Raw genomic sequence first — 21,370 nt, 5'->3', positions numbered from 1 at the left:
CGGCTGATTCACCAGACTCTCATTTTAAAGAGAGTTTTCCACTGTACCGTATTGCCCTATCGGAGAAGTCTTTTTTACAGTACTGTACTGTACTGTACAGTACAGTACCATGGACTACAGTCTACAGTGTTTTTTGTACATATAGTACTGTACTGTAGTAGTCTATGATTGTACAGTACTGTACTGTACTACTGGAGCTCTAAAATGAGGCCCGTACTGTACACTCAGTGTACAGTACCGTGCTGTAATCCTTTTCCTACTACTGGAGCTCTAAAAAGTGCGCACCGAATGCTGGTTACATGACCACAGGAAACGTGTCCTCGACGGAATAACAATCTATCAAATCAGCCTCTCTGTGACGTAAATTGGAAGCTGAATTTGATTGGCCAGTTTCGAAATTACAATCGCGCAAAGTACTGTACTGTAAATAATTCACTATACTGTACTGTACTACGGTTTAGCGTTGTCAACACCAGTCGTAGTGCCATGTGCCAAAACAAATGTTGTGATCATTATTGTAGCACAAGCGGCTCTTCATTTTTAGATATGGAGTTTATTTTAAAGCAGGGGAAATTACTTATGTCGTATTTGATGGGTAGGGTTGCGAATGCGAACGGCACGATAGGTTACTTTAAATTTGTTAATCGAGTATCGAAATGACGGAATTCAAAAAAAAATTGAGGGGGAAGCAATCGTTACGTCAATGTGTTGCTGTAAATCCTAACAATTGTGAAGTAAATTTGTTGCATTTCTAAAATTTTATGCAATGTTATTTTTTCCAATTTAGAAATATCGCAGCTAGCCAATGTCAACCAACTGACGCACGTAAGATTATACCTCTCTTTGATGAGCCTGAATTGAAGGCCAATTTTACAGCAACAATCATTACTCAATCAAATTATACGAGCGTTCTATGGAATATGCCAATTCAAAGAAATGTTACAATACCTAATCGCCCTGGTTTTAGAAGATATGACTACAACAGTAAGTTTAGTGAACGATACTTCATATCTAGCGTAGTACAGTACAAAGAAAGACTTTGCAGGTTGTATTGTCACCTTGATACATTGACCATTGATGTAGCCTGGTAATTAAATTTCAGTCTTTGCATACGTTGTTTTATTATTGTTAAAATAGAAACTGTACTTAACGATCGATATTTCAATTTATTACAGCCAGTGTTAGGATGAGTTCGTACTTACTTGCATTTGTGTTAGCCGATTTTACTTACATCGAAATGATGACCAAAAACAGAGTACCGGTATGTTAACATAAATAGTAAACAGCTTTATGTTTCATGTTGCCTGTTTATACAATTTAAAATTAATTAAAAATTTCTCAGCGGAGCTAAATTTTACTAAAATTGGATCTAGATAAGGGTTTGGGCAACTACCGATACTATCAATCAGGGCAATTTCGCTTTAATTGGTGGTGTTAATATAACTGATTACTTCGAAGATTTTTTCGGTATTCCTTTCCCATTGCCGAAACAAGGTAATGCTTGATAATGCGGTAATTAGTTTGCTGTTTGATACATTTCATTATTCTTGCTTTGCTAATCGCTTGATACCTATCGCCACCTTAATAACTAATAGACATGGTAGCAGTTCCTGACTTTGCTGCTGGGGCCATGGAAAATTGGGGTTTAATTCTCTATCGCGAAACTGCTTTATTATATGATCCAAATGTCTCTGCAGCTAACAATCAGCAACGTGTTGCTTATGTAGTGGCTCATGAATTGGCTCATATGGTTAATAAAAATTATTGATATGAGCTCCTACGTTACTCTCTTGTTGTGAACTAAGTTATTCAATTTCTATTTGAACATGTAGTGGTTTGGTAATTTAGTCACTATGAAGTGGTGGGATGATCTTTGGCTTAACGAAGGCTTTGCTAGTTTCATGGAATATCTCGGCACTGATCATTATCAACCTACATGGGAAATGGTAATACATAATTTTAAATTTCCCCAATAATTAGAGAATGATGATCACCACAGTGGATAGATAATACGTGATTTCCCTATAGTTTTATATTGCTAAAAATTTACAATTGTTGTGCTCTTTGTTTGAATAGCTCGATCAATTTGTACCTATCGACGTACAGCGCGCCTTCTCTTTGGATGCATTTGTAACTTCACATCCTGTCCAAGTTACTGTTTATCATCCCGACGAAATTAATGAAGTTTTCGACACAATTTCTTACGCGAAGGTCTGTTCTCTTTGAAACCTATTTTTGAATTGTGGATATTTTAATTTTTTTGAAACGTTGGTACTGTAATAGAAGTTAGTAAGTAATCTTTTAATTATAATGTAGGGTGCATCGATCATTAGAATGATGAGAGATATGATGGGTAATTTGGATTTCAAGAATGGCATTTCGGTATGACATATATTCTAAAACTGATTGCACATTGATGGCTTAAAAGTTTTTAGATTATCTCTTTATCGTACGTTTACTTTTCTTAAATGTAGAGATACTTAAAAAAATTCGAATATCGGAATGCTGTAACTCGAGATCTTTGGCAAACTTTATCGGAGGTAAAATTTAATCGGATATGTATATTAATGATTTACAAGCACTATCATAAAGTTCTGTAGTTAATTGCCCGTAGCACATCATTGATCGAATTATTATGGCAACATTTAAGGCCATTTCTTACAGGATAAATGTTACTGATGTTATGGATACTTGGACACTGCAAATGGGATTTCCTGTCGTTACTATCACGAATACAGGTTCTCAAGCTCGACTCTCACAAAAACGTTTCTTGTTGGATCCCAATAATAAAAATCCCGAGGTTGATCCAGCAACCTCAAAATTCAGGTCACCCTATGGGTATGATAATATTTATTTATTATTAGTAGTATCTCTAATTACATTTATTAAAGATGAATAAAATTTGATCCGCGTAAGCTTATCAGAAAGCTAGACTTGGCTAATTGCTTTAAATTAATAGATACAAGTGGAATATCCCGCTTAAATACATTCTTGGAAATTCGCCGAACACAATTCGAAGTGCAATGGTTAACATGAGTTCCAGTAAGCTACGTTCATGCATATGTGGATTATAAATAGTTAGATAGATTAAAAGTATTTTGCAAGTACTGTAGCGATCTAAAATCTAATGTTGTGTGTGAGTATTTTGTACTTTACAACAAGTTTGGTAATTATGTAATTTTAAATTCCTAAATAGCTCTCAATATAGCTTGGCCAGCTGGTACTTGGCTGAAGGCCAACAAAGATGCTTATGGCTATTACCGAGTTAACTATCCAGTAAGTAATTGGAATCTCCTCATCCAGGAAATGCAGAAAACACAACCGGTAAGTTTTTCCAATAATGATGGCGTGCATTTAAAAAATGTTGATTGATTTTATAGTGTTTGACATATGTGCTTATAACGTATTGAAATATTCATGAAATACTGATCGTTGCTTTCCGTATGCGTGACAGGCATTATCAAAAAGAGATTTCTCCAATCTACTTGATGACGCTTTTAATCTTGCAAGGTAATAAGGGACTGATCGATAATTATAATGAACCCTTGAAGTCTCCAAGTACTCGACATCGCATTTGGCACAACAAAGTATCTTACGAAAGAAAGAAGCTATGTTCCTTGGAGGACTGCAAACTCTGTACTTGGCGCTATTGGATCCATCATATCATATCGTTCATCCTACGGTTACTTTTCGGTTAGTGTAAATGACAGATATGTATACTTAGACGCATATATTTAATTATACAACTATAATAAAATAATCTCACATTATGAATGTGATAAGCTTATTATGAGCTTTTATTTATATACCCTATTATTTAGCAATATTACTTGAAGCAATTAAAGCCTTTATTGGACACGATTGGCTTTGAAGACAAAGGGAGTCATACTCAGAAGTGAGTATTTTTAACTTTTTACTATAATTATGTATTAATAGTAAGCTTTAAAAACTGAACATACTAATTACTACCTTAAAATTATAAAATTACCATAATTTCAATAATTGATATAAGCCATCAAATTTAATCAGATTATTGCGTATGTCGGCCTTAACTATTGGTTGTGGATTTGGATACAAGCCATGTTTAGATAATGCAACTTTGCTTTTCCGTCGCTTTATGGCGGACCCCACAAATAATGCGTAAGTTAATGTTGATATTTAATTTTACCTGGAAATACAGAATACTTGCATAGTCAAGGTGACTTTTTGCAAAGCGGGGATAGTGAGATCAATCGTCTATTCAACATTAGCGTAAAACCGAACTTGAAGGCGGTTGTATACCGTTTTGGTATAGCTAATGGAGGTATCGCAGAGTGGGATTTCCTGTATAATTACTTCTATAAAACGAATGTCGCTTCCGAAAAACGAACTATATTAGATGCTTTGTCATATTCAAAGGAACCGTGGATTCTGAATAGGTACATTGTGACTTCTGATGATGGATTTACCAATTGCAATGATTAATTAACTTAATTCTCGTACACTAAACATTCAAAAAATTATTGAACTGTTTGTAGGTACTTAAGGTGGTCCATTGATCCTGCTAAAGTTCGTTCCCAAGATTCTACTGTTGTTATTGGTTACATTGCCAATAACTTGGTTGGCAGGCCTCTCGCATGGGACTTCGTTCGTGCTAATTGGGCATATATTAGGAAAACGTAAAATCTTATACATTATATGATGTTTACTAGTATTCGAATCAAGGGAATGTTTATAATTATGACTAAAATTTGTACATTTTGTTAAAGGTATGGCGGCAGTTTCTTTTCCTTTGGTAGCTTAATCAGAAATACTGCTGGACGGTTTGCATCACAATTTAGATTGAAGCAGGCAAGTTTAAGATTGAAGCAAGAGTGAATCTAGTATTTTAACAACCCTGAAGATTGCATGGATGACTATACTGTATATTAATAAGTTGTGTATGCCTTTCTCTAGGTTGAAGATTTCTTCAGACAGAATCCTGATGTAGGCACAGGTGCTAACGCTGTTAAGCAGTCTGTTGAAAGTATTAAGAACAGAATTTCGTGGATCAATAGTTATGAAAGAGTTGCAGAAGACTGGCTAAAAAGGAATGTTTAATACTTCGTGATGTATCTCTTACCATCGTTTACTTTGTTACTTTGCGCAAGAAACTTATGTTTAAATATTGTAAGGAATAGGCACTAATGAGGTGCTTAAATAGCATCTATAATTAATGAATTTAACATTAAAAAGTGTTGGCATTTCGTAGTTTTTAAGTTTAAGAGCACCAGTTATTGTCGTAATGGAGGTAATTATTTTAAGATTTTTTCGTTTGAGTGATAATTTTTAATTCTTATTAGTGGTAGTACGCCATGATTTGTAAGTCTTAGTCTTATTATTCAATGCATTCTTATTACCTGTCCAGTTTTACAGTGTAGTTGCGGAATATTAAACTTTGTAACTTTAGCTAATTTTGCGCCTTCATTTGCTATCTTTTTGATTACAGGAAGGTGCTTACTACTACTTCTCTAATAAACAACTTCTTAGACTCAAAATGAGCGAATATTATTCATTGATCGCATGATAATTTAATTAGTTTGCTTGTGACTGCCTATCATGTAAACTATCCGAGTAGTGTTGTGTTAATTTCATATTAATCTGGCACAATACAAGCTGCATCGGACGGCATTCTTTACACTGAATACCACCGTATACTGTACGATAGGACAGTAGCAAATATAGCCTATCGTCTTATTAGCTTTCATGCTGAGTATTGAATATAAGGATAAATATTTATTCGGTATATATATATTCATCCAAGGTACTGACCGAACGGATCTTTATGTAACATGTAATATACCACATACAATACGAAATCAATTATTATAAATGGTTAGGTACCACTCATTGAACGTAAATCAACGTAGAAAAATTAAGCATTTACAGTACGTTCGTTTCTGCCTAGATGGCAACTCTTGGATAAATTCGTCTAGTATTTTAATCAAGAATCAAGCGCTACATATATCGCAGCAAATAGATATTTCCCAAGTAATCACCACAAAGGATACCAGAATTGTCCCAAGACATAATAGCAGTCATAGATGTCACAGGTGATTGGCAATAGAATTTACCAACCTATCGTAGAAAGGGAATGAATTCAATCATTTATTTTGCCGGACATGCAACATCCAATCACTATACGCTCGGTAATTATAATCGAGCTATCGTAATAGTGTAATATGGCCTACAAGTTTTAAAGTTTCGTATTCCCATATCTTGATAGTAGAATCCCAGGAAGCCGTAATTAAATACTGTTTTGTTTGAATGATTTCTGATATCGCTGCAGTATGGAGCTAAGTGAAGGTTATCAAAGAAAATCAATTAATCAGCGCCTGCAATTTGGCCAGTCTTATTATGAGTGCTATTGTATCAAGCTGCCAATTTAATTAGGTTTTAGTAAAATTATTTACTATACAGAAAAAATGAAAATATCGTACCTTGCGATGAAGGTATTCTTTGTTAGCATCACATACAAAAATATTACCATCACTGTCGCCTATAATTAAGACTTCATCTATTGATTCTATATTTAAGTTCATGGCTAATATCTGACTGGTTAAAAAGTACGAAACACAAGCATGATGCTTGTTACGTTCGGATGCTTTGTCGTCAGGAATTGCTACATGACGCAAAATTTTGTTGTTGGTTTCGGATGTAGAATACACCGTAGCAAAACAGGCTGTGGTACCGCATGTACAATAGGGTGATGTGTTTGATATATCGATAGTTAAAATCCATTCATTGTTCAACCTATCGTATTTAGGAATAGTGAAAGAGTAGAAATCACCTTTACATTATAGAGGTATTTGTAGTCTTCGATGTAAATTTAGTTATCTAACAAGGTTTATTAAGCACCAATACATCATTTATATTTCTTCTTATTTTACCTTGTGTAGCTATTAACTTCCATCATTGTTCCTATATTCCAAACAGACAGATGGCCAGACCAAGTTCCAATATAGAGTAATTTGTTATGAATGTTGAGGCATAGAACAGGTGCTGACAACCTGATGACACAAGGTTTTAGATTATGCTTAAAAGTCTTTATACATTTAAATTATTCCTGTAGTTTTACACATGGAGTTGAAAAACGTACTCAATGGAATTCATCACAGTCGGGCTGCCATCCAACTCTATATTCCATACTATCACCTTACAATCATTTGATCCGGTGATTAAATGTATACCATGATTATCGGTTTCACCATAGAGACGAAGACAGTTTACAGCCTCATCGCTAGCCTATGGGGATAATGCATTAGTACTGAAAAGTATCCCTTACGTAATCGGATATTTAATAATTGGCTACACATTTATATGCAAAATTCCGCAATGTATACTTGAAATTGTAATCTATTTTCTAGAGCCAGCTTCCCATCTTTGTAAAACAGTTTCCAAATAATGACCATCCCATCTCTAATAAATTTAAATGATACAATTGCGATTATTATTGAAGCATTATTAAATTGTTGGATTTCATCTTTTTTCCAGCTGTTATCTCATCTCAATACTTTTAACTTACCTAGATGCAGACGCAGCGATATTCGTATGAAATAAAAAAGTCACCCCTGTAACTGCCGATATATGCGCTTGCTTAACATGATTAAACTGCAATAAAGCATTGACGTTATATCTCTTGCTAAATTTAGTAATAACCAAAGTCTTAATAATTTCTATACAAAGATATTACAAGTTTCCAACTCACGTCCGTACGCCAAAATTTGATTGTTTTATCTATAGAAGCAGAGCATATTGTTTTACCACTGTGGCTAACTTTGACAGCGACTACACGATCCGAATGACCAACCAAGGAAGAAATTTCTTCACCCTAGTAAAAATAATTTATAATGAATGCTGAAAACATTATTTTACTCTGTGAATCATAAGTAGAAAGAAAAAACAGACTTGTATTGGCCTCCAGGTTTTAACGTAGCCATCGTCACCACTAGTTGTTAAGTAATAATCTATGATTTAAATCAAAAATTGAAGGTACAGACAACACCAATGATTACAGCGTACACATCTTCCTAGTATTCAAATTTGAAAATCGGAACACAATAGAAATATGCTAACATAATTGTTTCAAACTCACCTCCATCCAGAAACACTAAATGGCAAGCATTAATTCGATCTGAGTGTGCCTTAAAGGAAGTAATTTCAATACCCATTCGGTTGGATATAACGACAGTTCCATCGCTAGAGGCAGAGGCAATCAAGTTTTTCTGCAGATTGAATGATTAAATTATGTTGGCTCGGATAAAGGAAATGTAACTGGCGAGAAGTCGCATTTAATACAAATTAATTATCTGTATACTCATATAAAGTGAATTAAACATAATGGACTGTTATACATTTTTAAATTTTAAATTGCACAACTTACCGCAACTGACACAGTATTAACCGCGCTATTGTGACTATGTACTTCAGAGACAGGAATCAAAACTTTCTTACGATGAAGGACTAAGGATAGTTCCGAAGCATCCCAGCACTTAACCGTGTGGTCGTTTGATGCGGTTACCTAGATGATTATTGTGTGTTTGCTTTACGCTAAGACATCGATTGCTGTGATTTATCTAACAGATGCATAATTTATATAAAAGTTATCGCTATAAAAATAATTTACTTACAACAGTATCATGAACTGAACCAAATGCACATGTTGTTATTAAATCTAAATGGCTTTCGTGACTTTCAATTACGCATCGTTTCGTTTTAATGTTCATAAACGAATGACCTATCAGCAATGAATGTGTAGTGTAGTTAATTAATAAGGTGATGTTTATATAAAGACTGTTTACTCAGTATGAACACTTTCGATACAGGTAAAATCACCTTATCATGACCACTGGATAGTAAATATTTTTCATTTGATGAGATATCAACAGCCGCTATACATGCAGTGTGTCCACTGAGATTTGAATCAAGCCTGTAAAGTAATTGACAATCATTGTATGATTACAAATTTGGATTTATGCTATTAATTTTGCGTAGAACAAACAATACTGTATCATCCAGCAGATGAGCTCTTATTAATTACAATTTAATTCATTTGACAGTGAAATAACTAACCGATACACAGTGTGCTTGTGGTAAAGATTTATAGAACAGTCTTCCGATCCTGTAGCTAAATACTTTTTTGAACTGGCAATGCATGTTACAGCTGCAGAATGGTCAGATAATGTTTCTTTAATATCTGCATGTTCAATGTTGATAATCTGTATAGTCATAAATGGATGCAACCTTACTATTGGTAATAGATTATATTATATTATATATGCCCTAATAATAACAACAATTACATCAGTATGTATATTTCGAAACTTATAATATCGAAATATGTGATGTTGCAGCAGGAATAGTATAAAGGTAAGTAACACGACAGACCTTGACAGTTTTATCATCAGATGCAGTGATAATATTTAATCCACATGGAGACCAGGTTAGAGATCGAATACATTGTTTATGTGCTTGAACTAAGTTTGAAAAATATCAATATCAACACTAGTTGATTTTAAATATAGAGAAGTTTATGCGTATAGAGCAGTTGTTAGTAAGGCACTTGTAAAGATAAACTACGCTATTATCGAAAATTTCATTCACGAATACTTTTGCAAAAAAATTGAAGCATTAACGCAAAGCGATAGTAATTGATTAGATCTCGATGTAATTGCAATAATTGATTATAGTAATAAAAGCGGAATTCATACATGTCACTCTCTGTAATTACCTGATAAAATTTGATTGCCCACATTTCGGTCAATAATAGATAAATCACCATTTGATGATCCAACTGCGATAAACTTTCCGCTAAGGCTAATTTTAACCGCAGTCATTCGCTGCATTTCAAAATGACTGGAAAATAATGCCCTGCCTAATGTATTCCTCCATAGCTATAAGCATTTCGAGATTGTGGACACTTATTACTGATCCTAAATACTCTATTTGATTTTAATGATATATTAATGGAGTTAAACTTACCTTTACTTTATGGTCATCACTGGCAGTTGCTAATACGTGGGGATTACTGGATACTGCTATTTTGTTTATAGGGAAGAAATGACCATGCAAGCTGCCAACCTAGAAAGAGTATCATACCACAGTTTCTAATTATTATCGAAGAGCTCCATAACAACCCTAAATGCGTATTTCCAAAATCATCATACATTTGTTCCGTGGGCTAAAGAAAAAATCATAACTTGTCCGGATATATCAGCAGATATAACAAAATTACCACCATTACAAAATGCGACATCTCTAATAGAGGCTGTATGTCCACGTAGTACCTAGGTATGATCATTAGAATAAGGATTCTGAGGATGAGCGGCGTCAATACTTACTCTATGTGCCGAGTGTCTTTAGATTTAAAAAAAGTAGTCGATAAAGTTTGTATCTTACCTGCTTTTGTTCTTTCGTATTTACATCCCAGGTATAAATATTTGTATCCCAATTACCAGCTACAATTAACGGTGCTTCGGGATGAAATGATACGCAATTGAAGGGGCGGTTGCTAAAAGTTAATGATATTAATTATGTAATTGAAAGTGATAAATAGGTTTCGTGAACTATGAAATCATCTTAATACTAGAATCAATCAAAGAAATTTAATGTAATTTTTGTACTTAAAAATTAAAAGGCATAGCGAACCTTTTTACACTGAATTTGCCAAATGAACTTCCATCGTTAACTTTCCAAATTATTACGTTCCCGTCTAGTGAAGCCGATGCTATAAATTTCTCATTTCTATCCACTGTACACTGACATATCGATCTATGGTGTAGCGAGAGTATATGTCGTCTATACAAAAATACAAAAATCAAAAATTCTTACTGACAATTTGGAAGTGAATTCTAAACAGTACTGTACAAAGACTAATTTTAAATCCAGCAATAAATGCGGTTACGAGATAAGTTTCACATGTTACGTATATTTTGTATCGAAGCACACCTGTGACCGTTAGCTAAATCCCATACGCTAATGTTACCGTCTAGTGAGGCGCTGCATAAATACTTACTGCCAATAAAGCAGCAATCAGTTACCGGCCCCGCATGACCAACGAAACTCTTTAATTCCTATGATAACATAGCAAATGTGTTTGTTCGCATCTTACCCCTACGATCAAATACTAAAAGAGAAACTAATATAGTCAATTTTGGTTACTTTTGCCGTCGATAGCTCGAATAGTTTAACAGTACAATCTTTAGAACCACAAGCAACGTATTGGTCATCTTCTGATATGGCAATGGCTAGGAGTGGCTAGCAAAAATTATAAATATTAACTACAAGAGCACAGAAGTTCTAGAATTTTTGACTTCAGTTCGACATTATTAATAGTGCTCGTATATTGCAAATGCAATAATAATTGTTTCCTATACGAGATCAGTACCGCAATTACTTTCCTTTTTTAGCACTTTATATCAAGTATAGTATACTAATAAATTATTATTTGCAATAAATGTAATATAACAAACATCTTAAAATTACTGTAATAAAGCTTAAGTTCTGAAGATTCTATCTTGCTGTAAGAACAAAACAAGTTACCTGTTGAAATCCTTCAAGAGTCATGTAGCATGGGTTGCAATGAGTTGGCTTATTACACCATTCCATAATAAGATTATTCGAAGACCTAGCTTCAGTCTTTATTTGTGCAGCGGCTAATTCAGCTGGGTAGGTATTTAACGGCTCGTTAAGAGCTTGTTGCTGGCATAAAAACGCATTCCTTCAAAGATTATTAAATGCTTAATCATTTCGGGTCAATACTTTCAGTAAAATTCGCAATCTTAGACATATATTCGGTTACTGTCGTAAAGGAAACTAAACTCATACTTACGTCTTAAGGATGCTTAAATTTCTGGAAACAAAATTTCCAAAATCCTATAGCCAAAAAATGGGTAAAAGTCAATCCTTAAACTTGACTACTCATGATAAGTTACTATTGCAAATTACGGTACACAGTTGAAGCAGGTTTTGTCAATACACTTCGTATAACAGTATATTGCAGATATAAGTGTGGGTATGTTCTTAATTGACATCATTTAGTTTGTAAACATTTTAGAGTAGTTATTATTTAGCGTAAACCTGAATTTTTTGTTGCTTCATGGCTTTGTGGTATGCTTTATCTTCACTCACTCTTTCAAAAGTAACTATTTAAATTCAATAGTGATAAGCGTTATAAATTTATACAATGATTTTTACAGATATTTGAATTGGGTCCGTTAACCTTGACCATGGTAATCATCGATAAGGTGGTTTACTAAGCCAAGTTTACATTTAGCGGTAATAAATTTCAGGTCACATAAGAGCTCCGATAATTCATTATAACAAGCACCACGAATCTAAAAAGCGGAATTTTGTACATTTTTACAATACTTAAAGTCGGTTGCAGTAAAATTATGCTATAATTGTTGATTTACCAAGTGGTAAGGTAACGCAATAAAAGCCCATGGGTCAAAACCTTCCCAAGATCGGTTGCTGGTAGGATCCGCTTTTACCAGATAAAAGGCTTCAAAGACACGAGATTATGCTTTAGTATTGCATAACCGAACAAGATTGCGGTTGAGTTTAATATGAAACATTATTATACGTTATTCATACCAGCTAATGTTTTATGTATAAAAGCAAGTTTATTGGACCGCTCCATTTTCGTGTAGCGAGCTTCTAGGACTTCCTTAATTTTTCCGTGCTGAATAGCTAGCTGACAGGAACTTCTGTCAATCGCGTTAATAAAGCTCTTAATATTACAGTATTTGTAATGTTCAATACGTAACAAAAGTATATGATGGCATAAGAGCAGATACAAAATCATTATGACGCTCGACTAATCGTAAAACGAAATAAAAATTACACGAGATCTTGCTGCTGAGCCGGAAATAGAAATTCCTTAACAGCTCGGAGGAGTCTGGCATACATCAGCGGACAAATAGGTAGTGCACTGGTGGTATATTGTGATAACTTTTTAATTGAAATCTGCATTAAGTCTTTCTTTATCTCGGGTAATGTTAATACACCCAAAAGAAGAGGTAGATACGTTTCGTCAATACCTGGAAACGACGTTAGGCATCAGTTAGAAAGAATTGAAATTATTTGATAAAAGAAAAGGGACACTTTATTTGCGTAATTTCCGATAAGTAACATCCAGTAATAATTACCATCTTTAGAGCTGAGTACAACTTGAAATAATGCTGTTACAATTTCTTTTCCATGATCTATTTCGATCCTTTCAAGGGTTTGCTCCAATAGTCCGTGTATAGTTTGAGATATAGTCTTAATTCGTTCGGTGATCTATGTAATTTTATCCGTTAATAAAGCATGAAATATGCATTGTATAAACATTTGCACACTATTAATATCGAATTAATTATTAAATACACTACAACATACATTATATCGCTGAACAATCATACCTGCTCGAAAATTCCAAACATTCTCAATTCTTCACATGCTAAAGTTAAAAATAATGGACTAGATGCTTCACGTTTGGATATTAGAACGTTCATTTGTTTATTAAAATTGGACTCATCAAGACTTTTACGATATTTTTGAAGAATCTGTCGGACAAAGGTAGCTTTCTCCCACGAATCGATTCCCGATAGCTTAAAATTATGGATAATGTCTGATCGATGTTCAAGATTCTTAAAGCAGTCTTCGTTTTCATTTACACTTACTACGAATAACACGTTCTAAAAATAAAAATACGCACATTATACTATTAAAATCTATAGGTCGAACGTTGAAATCGAACAATTACCACAAAGTGTGACATTTATAAAAGTCAATATAGCACACTCCAATAGCCGCATTATCTACAGTACTAGAACAACAAGGATTAAACTGTCGCTCGAAAAAGAATTGAACTACAAACCTCAGGAATTAATTGAGGTAGCCATTGCAAGTCTTTGGCATTGTAGTACGAATTCAATTGATCTAAACCGTCGATAAATATTATCACTGGATTGCTACCATGAAAGGATGCCGATTGGATAAGGAATTCATGAAAACATGTAACAAGCTCCCTAAATGTTGCGAAAATTTGCACATACAAACCTTTTAATATCATTAAAACATACGATATTAAGAATATATATGGTATACGAACTGATATGTATCAGGTATTTCTTGAACAATGTCAGCCCCTCGCTTCAGTTGCCGGCAAAAATAGTGTAATAAGTTAGTTATTTTACAGCTACCGCTTGATGAACCAATAAAATAAGGGATAATTCGATGACACCAGTTAGTGGTCGACATTTGGTCTTTTACTAGTCTGGCCTACATTAAAATAATAAGCAATTATAACCTACCTACATTTACCTATTAAGACTTTTCGTCTTTTGCTATTAAAAATGCAGTCTTACCATTAAAGCAGTTTTTCCACAACCTTTTTTACCACAGTATAAAATAATTCCTTGTTCACTTTCATGCAACAAATCATTCGATTCCTTACATAATCGCTTCCTGCCTATAAAATCTTTAGAGTGTAAATCGACAACTGAAATTTGTGTGTTGTATTCTTCATCTTCGAAGTTATTGTCCTTGAATGTATTCAAGAAAAAGCGCACCATTAACATAATTATTGTACATACATATTTAGTATATTTCAGGAAAAATTCGTTTATTGTTTAAGCTTGTTCAATATACCTACATTGTCATTTTGAATGTAGTCGCGTTCAATTGCATTCCATAGGTTATGCAAAACCCTAAGACCAAACTGTTCTAAATTTGTTAGGTAAGGCTTTTTGTCAACAATACCACCCCACTTACACGGATATCTTTCAAAATTGATTAGAAATAAAGCCAATTTCTGGTTAATAACATTGCAGTAGAGAAGATGAAAAGTTTAGAGCAGCATGTAATACCTTTCATAAGTTTCTACGCCACATTTCCGAAGACGATTTTTTAAATTATCGATCTTCTCCTTTGCAATATCAGAATCATCGACAAATTGTAATAGCCAGTTCTTAGGTATATCACTTAGAACGGAAAAATGAAAAACTATATTAGATCCAGTTAATTAAGAACAGAAATCTAAGATCGATATTGCGACGATGTGTAAGAGTTTATCGTTTGTAACATAAGCAGAGATCATAAATTGATAAAACATTTCATTATCTGCTTACCTCTCAAAAGTGTTATCTCTGATATAACAAAAGCATTTTCGAATTGCTTCGGATGGGTTATTGAATATAGCTTGTTGGATTTCTAGCTCGGTCACCGACCTATTTGGCGGATAGTTTCTTACCCAATCAAATTCGCTAGTTGGTGGAACTTCATACTCTTTAGGGCACCAACCATATCGTTGACCAAGTATAGCAATAAAATAATCACTTCGTTGGACTTCAGTTAAACATAATTCGAGCATACTGTAAACAAAAATTGATGAATTAATTCAGTATTTGTATACTATCTTTTAATTTGCTACTACTATATTTATTATAACGCTTGTATTTAAATTTTACCTATTATGTTGTATGTCAGCTTCGTTGATACCCCAACGAAGGTCCACTTCAAAAATATTCAGAAAATGACGCTGGCATCTTGCGCGTAACTCCGGAAAAACATACCTTGTTAAAATATCTCTTTCACCATGCATATCTAAGAACGTAGATGATATGAAAACACGAACGGTTTTCCACCTAAAAATGTAGGGAATTTACATCAGAATGTTGTAGTTTCGGGAATGATCTATGGAGCTGATAATGCAGAATTATCGTAAAGACAGATTTTAAAGACCTTGGTAAAAACATATCAAAAGTTCCGATACCATACGATTTGTCCTCACTTTTATCAACACTTGAGATAGCCTGATCAAATTATAAGATAATGATATTACATTAGCAAGAGAGCTTTTCAGATCTACTTTTATTCATTAAAAACCCTATTACATTAGGTATCTTGATAGATTTCAGTTTATAAGCATTATCAATATTCTCCACGTTGATTAACTGTCCATCCCCTCCTCTATCAGCCACAAATCTATTATAAAATACGTATACGTATAAAAAGCAGATGTAAATATTTCTAAATAATAAATTTAGACAAATACAACATAATAAAGCTATTTCTTTTTATAATGATGAATAAAAATAATATTTTATTGTAGATGCAAAGTAATTTCTGAACGACTGAAAACGCATCAAAAGTTTCGACTTTACTTAAAAATTTAGTAGTATGAATAATAATTATGGTAAGCAGTATACTTATTAACAGGAAGTACTGACATCAACAAAGGAATTCAATTTTAGTATAATAATATTGGCTATAAAGTACTAACTTTAAGATTTGGTCGCTAAACCCAGTAACGTAAACATCATTTTCATGGCTGAGTTTCTTATTTCTATCAAATCTATAAACAGTAAGAATATATCGAATTATTATGTTAATGATTAAGATTGCAATACTGACTGCATTTAAATATATATAACTCACCCAGTTACTTTTCCGCTTAAATTCACATTAACGTAAAGTAGATTCGGATTTACTACTCTTCTATATTTGGTTAGAAAACTATTCATAACGCTGTGATTAGGCACTTCGCTTGATCCATTCGAAAGGAGAATGAGGTTGTCAAGCTACAATAGCCAAATAGTATCGTTTGAAAATAAACGACAGCGTATTAAATAAATATAGCTCATCTATAAAAAGACTATGAATGGCTTGCTAAACACCTGAATTCGGTCTTTAAGATATTTCAGCATTTCTTGTTCAGGGAATCCGTTTGGACTTGTAGTGATCATTGATTTCTTTGTAGTAAAATCAAAGAAAGATATCGACATCATTGCTGTATACAATTATACTGTTAGGGGTATTAAAATAAGAACGTGTGATATTCACTAACTTCAACTAGCGTGCAGATAGACTCGGTATTTTCAAGAATGCTATTAGTGTTGAATACGTCAATCTTTTTCCAGTTATCAGCATAAATGATGAATTCAGACTGTTCGCAGGAGTATCTGAACATTAAGCCTAACAAAATGCCAACTTCTAGCAACTAATAAAGTACAGATATCTCATCAGCAATCATAGTGGTAAGCAGATTACCTATTTGGTAAACGCTTATGATGAAGCTTAAAGAATTCGTGATAAGGTAAATTTACCGTTCTAGGTTTACCAAGACCTCTTGCTGCAGTACAAGGAATCTTCATCACGTCAGCAACATTACATAAAATGAGGGTTGAGCCACAAATAGGAGCAACGTTGTGATTTGTAGCTACCTTTACAGCATTATCTAATGCTTCCCTGTATCGTTTGAGAAGCGCTTCAGAAACCGTTTTTTGCCTAAAGGTGAAGTTAAAAAGTAATTTTTATTCATATTCAGCAATGCTAGTTAAACAGATTACCAACATCTACTTACATCTCAACCTGTTTCTTTTTTTTCGTATTTGATTTTTTAAACTTCCTGTTAAAGCGATTACCAGATTCTCCAGCTTCAAAATATTTGCCAACAAAAATGTATATGAATAAATAAGAACCATTATCCCAAAAGACACTTATATCTCTGATAACAGCCGTTAGATATTTCAGTATCGTAGATAAATTTTGAGGACGTAAATAACTATACCTTGCGACGTCTTTTCATATCCATTGATAGCTTCAAAAGCCGTAAAGAAACGAAAAGGGAATAATTTGCTGTTGATAACTGAATTCTAAAAATTAATCAGTTAACCAATCAGGTATCAATCAACATTATTTTAATTGAAATCCGTTATTTCGTGAATAATTTGTATATAAACAAGGGGATAAAATACTCTTTACTTCATTTTCAAGTCTACGAATAATCCGGTTATGATGCTTGTCGCTGATCCCAGCCTTAATTAGATTTCTTAAATTCCTTAAAGTGGCTATAAATGGTAACTTCTGGTGCTCTAAAATAATCACAAAATTGATCACATAGGTGTTGCTAAGTGATTACGCATTGCACTAAACATGAATGCCATTAGTGTCATATTATGCAAAGATGCTGTAAACTAAGGTAACGTATATGTCCTGTGGCTAATCTTAATGACTTACCAATTAGAGTTTCCCATGTTGAAGCTTTATTACCATGCAATGATAACTGCGTTTCCCAAGTTTCAGGAACTGGTAATTTCATTCGCTTGTTAGCTCGTTCCTGTTACGTGTATATGTAATATTCATGAATAAGTAATTTATGCATATTATATGTTACATAATTAACAAGAATAAGAAAGTGTCTTACCGAATTCCAAATACCAGACAAGCCACTCTTATGAAAACTTTCTAAGTCTACAGGATATCTAGTGGACAGGTATCACAGATTATTATGTAGTTACAGAAAAAATTTACAACAGTAAAACTGATTCTATTATTTACTTTTACTACAGTGTTACATGTGCTCGCAATCTACTGTATATATTACTTTTTTCCAATTAATGCCATAACATGTTCAGCTGGCTGGATTATATGCAATTTTCGAATTAACTGTTTTAAGGTAAACATCATTTGAACTGTTTCTTCTTCGTCTTCGGAGTCATCACTGAAAATAATATCGTTGAATTCTGAGGCGTAATTATTTGATTCCGCTTGATCCAACTGTGAAGTTTTATCCGTTTTCTTATTCTGGCTTGATTTTTTTCTCTTTTGTCTATTATATTTAGCTATCAAATATATACACAAGCGTACTGTTATATTACAATTATATTATCTGAGAATTTTTGTATATTACTACATCCTAATCTATAGCATTACCCAACTGATATTCGTCAAAGCCACCGAATTTATCTACCATGACCTTCCGTAGAGCCTTAGGTAAAGATCCTATCCTTATAGTTTTATCATGTAGTGACTAATTTCAAGAGGGCCAGGATTAAAAATAGAATAGAAATTTATTACGGATAAAAATCAGAAAACATAATATTGCACGTACAGTATAATAGTCTGAAAATAATATTTCGCATAATTATACGAGATTATTGTACCTGGTATAATTCGGCAACTTCAATCCAGTCCGATGGTAGTCTAATTATTGTAGAAAAGTATTTCTTCAGATAAGGTCTACAAGCTTGAATGTTAGCTGCCAGTGCCAATAAGAAATTAGCAGCAGTACGTATTCCTAACTCTTGGCGTGTATACAACGAAACCTTCAAAGAAATTTAAAAAGGACCTTAGATTATTTTTGTAATATAGCATTTAAGCAAAATTATGTAATAATATATTACGCATTTTAGATCTGTTGTATAACAGTCATTATAGGACATATTCGATGGCGTGTATTAATAGTTGAGTTGATAGGTAGAGAGCAGTTTGAGTAGGGATACAATATATGTAAGACGTACTTTAAGAATGAATTCTGGGTCATAAATCTGGATTTTGTTAGCTAAAAATTTCAGCTGCCGCCTGGTGAAATCTTTTCTACTTTTAAAATCAGGAGAGCCAATCAATGACGAGGAAGCAGCGTTGATTAAGCATTTCTAGAAAATTAAAAAAAATTGATATTAATGGCTATATACAGTATAGTATAGTGTTGGTATATTTATTTATTATTGACATACGCTGTGCTGTAGTAGACTGACATGCGATTTATTTCTATAACGGTAAGCAAAGGTTAAGCGATAAAAAGGGAATATAACCTTCAAGTTACTAATATCTGAACTAGTCTTGGGTGGTGCATAGAGCTTTTCCATATGATCCTCTGCGTCAAAATCATCTTCAGAGGTGCTTTTCCAATCCTTAAGATCGTATTCCGGAGTTGGAATCATTTCTTCTTCGTCGACAACGTTGCTATCGAAGGAGGCATGAAAATGTAAAAAATAAAATAATCACTTTGGGCCAAATTTTCGATATGCAGCAATGCACATTGACCGTAATTTTACTGATTAATTTTGGATTTCCTAAATATAGGTTAAAGTGTACGTACATCATTGAACTAATACAACAACACCATTTAATCGATCATATTACTGTAGTACTGACATTACCAATTAGCTTAAGATAGAGAATATAAATATATTTATATATATATATATATTTAATATCACTGTTTTTATATTATAGAAATTAATTTGATATCATAATATAATGTTGACGGCGCAATTTAAGGTATTATACCATTTATTATCTATCACTATCCTTAATAATAAGTAGGTATGAACTGTATGAGAAGATAATAACCTTAATCGATCATTTAATATTTGATCATCATTGGTAACTTGTTTCCCAATGGTAACATCACCAATTTGGCTCTTAGTATTATCTATACTGGAGAGAGTCCTAAGCGTTTTCGGTTTAATACTGGTACTTTGTTGCAATTGATAGTTGGTTAAAGCGTGACCGCTACAGTGACGCTTGTTCATATTTGAGCTTAATAAATTAGTTTTCTTCGCTGCAGTTGACTGTCCCATGGTCCAGTTATTTTGCTGTGATAAGTTGGCAACTGCAGGTGTAGGATGAGTTAATTTATTCAATTCAGTATTTACCTTCATGGTTGAACTGATCGTGGATACATGCATACTTTGTGGAGTACCACCTAAACTGGTAAATTTAAGATTAGGATTAGCCAATGAATACAGATTGCTCATCGGTGTTGGATGTGATTTCGCCATAGCTGCATTTTGGCGACTTTGTCTGGCTGTATGGAAATATAATAAAATCAAGCAATCAGTCTATTGCATTATCCTATTATGATGTTGGATCCAAGACTTCAAAGGTATCCTTGTTTTATTTATAAGCTCTAGCGCAAAGGCGTTACTAGACGATGCTATTAGACGTTGTAATCTCTAAAATATTCGTTATAAAGAATTACGGATACATTGTTTAATTATTATTTATCATGGATAGAAAGCAACTATTTCATAAGATCGTCTAGTATCTTTCTAACTACATACTATGTGATAAATGGAAAGTATTGCATGTTCCATTAACTCGTATCTCAATCAGTACCTTCAACGGTGGTCAATAGAGTAGACTTTGTGGACAATAGATTACTCGATAATGCTGTGGAACTGCCGCTATCAAGTCCAACACCAGTTGTACTCAACAGATTCCTATTAGCAGTCAATGAACTTCCACTAGTATTCGCTTTACTTTCAGACATAGTTGGTTATATTGAGATTTTCATAGGCGAAAAAGAACGTCCATCTTATTTTGATCGCCGACACAGCAGATAGGTTGCGTGGATACCGACCGCTTGATACGAGTCGTACAGTACCACTCAGACGGCAAGCGTCAGTGTAATGAATTCACTTCACTTTACTCTCAGTAAATTACGTCATTTCAATGACACACACCAGTGTTATTATTACTACAGTACTATTACAGTACAGTAGACTGTACAGTACAATAGATTGATAGTGGGCCTGTAATAACGTCTACAATACAAAGTACGGTACAGTACAGTACGGGT

At 33.5% G+C, this 21,370-nt stretch overlaps 2 protein-coding genes across 2 annotated transcripts in view; one reads left to right on the top strand and one right to left on the bottom strand.

Moving 5' to 3' along the window:
* Positions 1 to 5,079, top strand: part of TRIADDRAFT_20166 (uncharacterized protein) — a gene marked incomplete at both ends in the record, with an annotated part of 5,791 nt that extends 712 nt beyond the window's left edge. Inside the window, 18 exons of the mRNA XM_002108834.1 lie at positions 788 to 984; positions 1,176 to 1,261; positions 1,374 to 1,494; positions 1,596 to 1,750; positions 1,833 to 1,946; positions 2,077 to 2,211; positions 2,317 to 2,382; positions 2,475 to 2,540; positions 2,651 to 2,838; positions 2,960 to 3,051; positions 3,209 to 3,324; positions 3,455 to 3,510; positions 3,552 to 3,714; positions 4,013 to 4,140; positions 4,251 to 4,418; positions 4,518 to 4,658; positions 4,749 to 4,834; positions 4,943 to 5,079. Coding sequence (XP_002108870.1) covers positions 788 to 984; positions 1,176 to 1,261; positions 1,374 to 1,494; positions 1,596 to 1,750; positions 1,833 to 1,946; positions 2,077 to 2,211; positions 2,317 to 2,382; positions 2,475 to 2,540; positions 2,651 to 2,838; positions 2,960 to 3,051; positions 3,209 to 3,324; positions 3,455 to 3,510; positions 3,552 to 3,714; positions 4,013 to 4,140; positions 4,251 to 4,418; positions 4,518 to 4,658; positions 4,749 to 4,834; positions 4,943 to 5,079 — 2,215 coding nt within the window. The remainder of the gene's footprint in view (positions 1 to 787; positions 985 to 1,175; positions 1,262 to 1,373; positions 1,495 to 1,595; positions 1,751 to 1,832; positions 1,947 to 2,076; positions 2,212 to 2,316; positions 2,383 to 2,474; positions 2,541 to 2,650; positions 2,839 to 2,959; positions 3,052 to 3,208; positions 3,325 to 3,454; positions 3,511 to 3,551; positions 3,715 to 4,012; positions 4,141 to 4,250; positions 4,419 to 4,517; positions 4,659 to 4,748; positions 4,835 to 4,942) is intronic.
* An 897-nt stretch (positions 5,080 to 5,976) lies between these two features.
* Positions 5,977 to 20,570, bottom strand: TRIADDRAFT_52303 (uncharacterized protein; the record flags this gene model as incomplete). The annotated part of the gene is made up of 55 exons (XM_002108100.1): positions 5,977 to 6,096; positions 6,210 to 6,314; positions 6,459 to 6,771; positions 6,909 to 7,028; positions 7,118 to 7,263; positions 7,362 to 7,437; positions 7,544 to 7,629; positions 7,727 to 7,849; positions 7,927 to 7,985; positions 8,114 to 8,243; positions 8,402 to 8,539; positions 8,854 to 8,947; positions 9,091 to 9,236; positions 9,406 to 9,494; positions 9,749 to 9,911; positions 10,000 to 10,098; positions 10,185 to 10,304; positions 10,417 to 10,528; positions 10,666 to 10,815; positions 10,966 to 11,090; positions 11,179 to 11,274; positions 11,560 to 11,737; positions 11,849 to 11,892; positions 12,097 to 12,161; positions 12,239 to 12,353; positions 12,432 to 12,520; positions 12,613 to 12,725; positions 12,863 to 13,058; positions 13,167 to 13,299; positions 13,422 to 13,697; positions 13,880 to 14,061; positions 14,205 to 14,283; positions 14,370 to 14,546; positions 14,657 to 14,783; positions 14,871 to 14,984; positions 15,132 to 15,374; positions 15,576 to 15,647; positions 15,745 to 15,815; positions 15,897 to 15,987; positions 16,286 to 16,357; positions 16,441 to 16,583; positions 16,680 to 16,754; positions 16,850 to 17,002; positions 17,109 to 17,289; positions 17,366 to 17,507; positions 17,573 to 17,657; positions 17,767 to 17,876; positions 18,022 to 18,121; positions 18,209 to 18,266; positions 18,389 to 18,626; positions 18,718 to 18,814; positions 18,948 to 19,109; positions 19,305 to 19,439; positions 19,599 to 19,749; positions 20,140 to 20,570. 55 exons carry the CDS (start codon positions 20,568 to 20,570, stop codon positions 5,977 to 5,979), a joined length of 7,308 nt encoding a protein of 2,435 aa, XP_002108136.1.
* Positions 20,571 to 21,370: the final 800 nt, after the last annotated feature.

The sequence above is a fragment of the Trichoplax adhaerens genome, genomic scaffold, assembly GCF_000150275.1.
Source record: "Trichoplax adhaerens TRIADscaffold_1 genomic scaffold, whole genome shotgun sequence".
In the NCBI taxonomy this organism is placed as follows: domain Eukaryota; kingdom Metazoa; phylum Placozoa; class Uniplacotomia; order Trichoplacea; family Trichoplacidae; genus Trichoplax; species Trichoplax adhaerens.
This window is presented reverse-complemented; position numbering and strand designations above follow the sequence as displayed.